The sequence below is a fragment of the Haliotis cracherodii genome, unplaced genomic scaffold, assembly GCF_022045235.1.
Source record: "Haliotis cracherodii isolate W230 unplaced genomic scaffold, xgHalCrac1.p SCAF_2, whole genome shotgun sequence".
NCBI classification, from domain to species: Eukaryota; Metazoa; Mollusca; class Gastropoda; order Lepetellida; family Haliotidae; genus Haliotis; species Haliotis cracherodii.
This window is the reverse complement of record NW_027266275.1, coordinates 68,805,322-68,810,479: the sequence shown is the minus strand read 5'-3', so window position 1 is coordinate 68,810,479 and position 5,158 is coordinate 68,805,322. Positions and strand designations below refer to the sequence as shown.

General features: G+C 36.4%; 1 protein-coding gene across 1 annotated transcript; it reads left to right on the top strand.

Moving 5' to 3' along the window:
- Positions 1–872: 872 nt before the first annotated feature.
- LOC139469508 (prosaposin-like) lies at positions 873–3,951 on the top strand. The gene is made up of 9 exons (XM_071251694.1): positions 873–918; positions 1,124–1,215; positions 1,648–1,710; positions 1,997–2,053; positions 2,410–2,487; positions 2,934–3,008; positions 3,190–3,255; positions 3,639–3,695; positions 3,904–3,951. The coding sequence occupies exons 1-9, from the start codon at positions 873–875 to the stop codon at positions 3,949–3,951; spliced, it is 582 nt and encodes a 193-aa protein (XP_071107795.1).
- The last annotated feature ends 1,207 nt before the right edge of the window (positions 3,952–5,158 follow it).

Genomic DNA, 5,158 nt, shown 5'->3' with positions numbered 1-5,158 from the left:
CATTAGTATAATAACTACACATTAATTGTTAGGTGGATATACATGTACAAGACAAAAGACAAAAATGTCCCAAATGTAAACGTTCAAAACCCATGATCATCGGATGCTGGCGTACGATTTATGGCATCTTATCTCACACAATAATATATATTACAGCAACTGATAATCTTGAAGACACTGGGATCAATCAACATTGTATTCACGTAAACTGACGGGCAAAAGAATGTACACACTTGAAAATGGATTTTGAAAAAAATAATTGAGAGTTAACGTTATTTTAAAAACAGTCGCTGAAACACTGCAAACATAAGGACCAAATCACAACTACCATACCCCTATCAAATACATGACTATCGAATCATCATTTCTTGTTTGTTTTATTTTCAAACATCATTCAACATGTGTGTATACATTCTTTTACCCAGCAGTTTACATCTCTTGAAAAATCCTCCAGAAGAATACCGACGAGGTGCAAGGGGTTATAGAACATAGCAATGACAGGTAATTGACATATTTTAGTATACATGTAACTGCAAAACAAACTTAATCAACTGTCGACATGTCAATTTATTTTAATGTGTATCACCATGGTCAACAGTAGGTGGCAAAGAGGTCTACTCTAGACTGATGTCAAACACTGGTTATATTATTAAGAACACCGCCATATTTGTCTCAATATGTGTAGGTATCAAACAGAGAATATTCATTATGAATAGGATATTTTCTCCCGAGTCATCCATTAGAATCAGTTTGATTAGAGTCATCCCACTGTGCGCTGTGATCGACAAATTCATCAACTTTGAAGAATTGGAAAATATATAAAGCTTTTCATTTAAACACATCAACAGTTGAATTTCTCAGCTTCAAGGAAAATGAAGACCTTTTTCGCATTTGTAGTCGCTGTTGTAGCAACCCAGGGTGAGTGTTTTAAATGGCAATGCCTTTTTACTATCCGCTTCTCAGCAGATACGATGGTCGTGGCTAAGGCGCAGCAATATAATATTTCAAGATATCCAATTATATCCATTAATCAGGATTCGTTTTCTGATGTGTTCCAATCTAAACATATTTACATTAATCATTTTTGTACTAAAGTTGACGTTTTATATTGACATGTTTTCAGCTATGGCACTGTCGAAACAGGATGGAAATGATGTGTGCGCTGATTGCATCTCTTTCATTACTGATCGCCAGGAGATGGAACTCGAATCGATTGTACGTAAATAATACCGACTATATCCCATTATAGTTCGTAAGGATGGTTTTATTTCTAAATGTCCACACTTACATATACATACATGTTTAGAACATTATCTTTTTAATGATACACTAATGGTTTATACCCCTACCCTCAATATAATACATAAAGTAATGGGACCTGTCAACCAAGTGTTCAGTTTCGGAATCTACATCTGAATTTTCCAATTTCCCAAATTAAATGGGATCTGTCCAGTCGTTGGTAAAATAATGTACTGAACCCTACTCTCATATATTTATCAGTATTCTATCTACTACGCATAGATCTATTGCTACATATAATTAAAAATAAGTCTACCCCTCAACGTAAGGATGTAAACATGTCACAAATACACTCATGTCTCTTCTCCTGATCTAATGTACAGAGTTTTTATATAACATGTGTTTCAGGTGGAACAGGAAGCAAAAATGAACAACGTATGTTCTTCAATGGAACCCAGCAAGGTGGAAGAGGTGAGATAAATAATAGTTCTCAATAGTAAACAAACGGATTTCATAAACAACAAGATCAGATGATTCATTGCAAAGAGCAATGTACTGAATATATCACAAGGTAGATAATTAAAAAGGAACAATAATATATATTCATTGCAAACTGTGTGGATCCTTAACTCTGTTAATTAGATAAACTTATATTTATGTGGTATTAACAAGATAGATAATTAAAAAGGAACAATAATCTATATTCATTGCAAACTGTGTTGATCCTTAAAAACATTATAAAAACGCGTATTTGCAGTGTAAGACAAAAGTGCAGAAAATATGCCAGAAGAAGAAGGACAAAGTCAACAGTCAGGTAACTGTTAACTTTTACATCATCCGAAATCCTGCTCCTATCAATGGACTGATCATGAAGCACAAGATTGCGTCAGCTTACATCTGCATATACTGACATCATGAAAAAGGTGATTGATGCAAAACATTCAGATGGAATTTAGATACCCGGGGAAAGAGATGGAAAACTCTATATCAGCATTTCAGCTTACAATTCGTTGAACAGAATATTAACCTTTATCATGTTTTAACTGATTTACATAAAAGGTTGAGAACTGAACTATATTTTTCCCTTTAACTCTATAATTATTGTACACTGCCAGTAAGTAAAAGCATTGGGTTTTACAACATATCATGCAATTGAGTTCACCTTCACAGACCCCTGAAGCCATCTGTAAAGCCTCCAAGTACTGCCCGTCGCTTGATACCGTCAACATGAACACGCCCACAAACAAGGCAAGATTAATACCTAGTACTAGTCCACTAGTCAACAGGTTTAGTGAGTACAACTCATCAAACTTACACACAATCAAATGAATGTCCTAACGTGTACATTATTTGTACAATGTACTTGGTTAGAAAGGGGAGGTCTCGATTCGTCACACTTATTGTGCTACAATATTCTTAAATTGTTTGATAGGGATTACTTAGAAGTTGACAAGATAGACACAATTTTTATGGATAACAACTTCTTTAATACTGTAAAAGGCGACGTTTCGGTATAGATCCTTATACCGTTGTCAAGCAAGACTGAGTATCGGATACAACTTTATTAAAAAAGTTGTTATCCATAAAAATTGTGTCTATCTTGTTACAATATTCTTGTTTCATTGGTTACAAACGAAAGCCTAAAAACTGTAGGCATAATGATGCATTCAATTTGTCATTTCATGTCTCCGTAGGTTCAAGGGAAAGGGCGATGCAAGGACTGCAAGAACTTTCTCAAAGACGTCAAAGAAAGGCAAATGGACACTGTTGTGAGTGACAAATATTGAGAAGGTTTATCACTCCTATGTTGGTCTGGCATATTTGCGTTATTTCCCCAAATACATAAAATATGTACAATCTTGTTTTAAGTTAAATTAACAAATCGTACACGTTGATGTAATGCAATCATAAAATCATGACTACGTGTAGTTAAAAACTTTTCTTTTACAGGCCTCTGTAAATGAACTGATCGAAACCATGTTCTGTGAAAAGCTCAGCGAAGACCGCCAGGAACAGGTGTGTATATAGTTTTCCAGTCATTGTTAAGTTTTCTGTTTATGATATAAATTCAGTAATTCTTTCCTTATTGTAGTTTTTGTTTGTTATTTAAAGCCGCACCCCGCAATATTCTAGCTATTTTACGGCAGTCTGTTCATAATCGAGTCAGGACTTCACAATCCATGTGTTTGACACCATGAATATCGGATACAATGACATGCACCATCCAAATCAGCTTGCCTGACGATCTGATCCCGTTAGTCGCCTCTCATATAATGTTACAGTTAATTTCATAATCAGTCGTCATATATATATATTCTTATATCATTATATAATGTGTGTATATACACAATTTCAAATTCATCTAATTATTTTTGAGCATTCTGTGTACTCTGTTCCAGTGTGCTGATCTTCTAGATGCAGCAACCGAAATTGAAATCGATCTACTAGATTTGGTGGTAAGTAAATGTTGGATGTACAAGTGAGATACTCATTGTTTTAGTACATGCATAAACGTACACTTTACAGCCATATGTGTCGATTTCTTTACATACACCAAATAAGGACATATATCAATATGTGTAAATACCTGGCTGGTTTGAGTTAAGAGAATACTGTTTATTTAATTAAACATAAGTAAAAGAAAGGAACTTTTGTTTATTACAGAATGTTAAAAAGTCATGCAACCGACTTGGTATGTGTGGTGCCAACTAGTTGTAAGGTGAGTTGTATTGAACCTGATATAGGCGGGGTAAGGTGAAGTGAGGCTAAATGAGTTTTAACATCGCGTTCATGATTATTGCACTCCATGTGGCGGCTTGTTCTTGTCCGGAATTTATAGTGCTTGCTCACTGAGATGCCATGACGCAGTGTCACATGGAAACCCCACTCTGACACATTATACTCAGACACCGAGCCAGTCAATTAACTAATTAACTAGGTTTACAAATCAGTACAAATTGCTCCACAGTAATTACAATGGTTCCTCGTGCAGAAGCTCTGACCAATACACCACGGAGGTTCGCCTCCTGTCTACGTAATAGTTACACCACTGCCTGAGGAACAAGTTTCGGTTGGAACCATTGACTGTTTGTTTCGTTTACTTCAACGCCGCAATCATCAATATTCCAGCTATATGAAGGCCTGTCTGAACTAGACACGCAATCAGACATATTACTGAGCCTGACCACTCGACCCATTAAGCCGCCTCTAACGACCAGGAGAGGTTGATTGGGAGAAATACTTACTCTGGACCAACTATCTTCTGCTCCCTGGGCGGACGCTTTGTCCATTTCTCCACGAAGGCGGTATATTGGGAGATGGTCCTCATGCGTTGTGCAGATAGTACGCTTTCCTAATGACTAGTCATGATATAAACTATAATGAATTATTCTTACATTATTAAACATGACACGGTTAACTTCATCTTGAACTTTCGGCATTGCAGATGCTGAAAATGCTGCCAATCGATGCTTCATCGCCCACGGATAACGTTACATGTAAACCATGGTCAATAAAACTTTGCATTTAACCAGAGTACTGTTGTTTGGACGGTTTATGTGAGTTATGGAGATCATGTGTGGAACCTGTGTGGGACCTCTCGACAGTCAAAAACGCAAAAGATTAGTCCAGACTGGTCAACTGATGATCAAATGAAACTACTTTAACACGTTTTTCTGTTATCGTTCGATTTTGAGGACAGAGTGAGTAAGATGGGTTTGGGTTCCCAGAATACTATGACGCACACGGGTGCTCTTGAATATTGATACTCTCTAATTGAAATCATATTCACTACTCCACGAGTCATATATATACGCTTCACCCACGGGCACTTGACCTGGAAGCATGTAAATGAATAGACAATAAGGAGACATGTAAGGTTGAACCATTTCATTGCAAGTGACGGGTAATCGTTACCTAG

Excerpts from the sequence above, each read along its gene's own strand:
- LOC139469508 (XM_071251694.1), top strand. The coding sequence starts at position 873 with ATGAAGACCTTTTTCGCATTTGTAGTCGCTGTTGTAGCAACCCAGG. Across the intron at positions 2,488-2,933 it reads TGAACACGCCCACAAACAAG|GTTCAAGGGAAAGGGCGATG; the intron begins GCAAGATTAATA and ends ATGTCTCCGTAG. Across the intron at positions 3,256-3,638 it reads GCGAAGACCGCCAGGAACAG|TGTGCTGATCTTCTAGATGC; the intron begins GTGTGTATATAG and ends ACTCTGTTCCAG.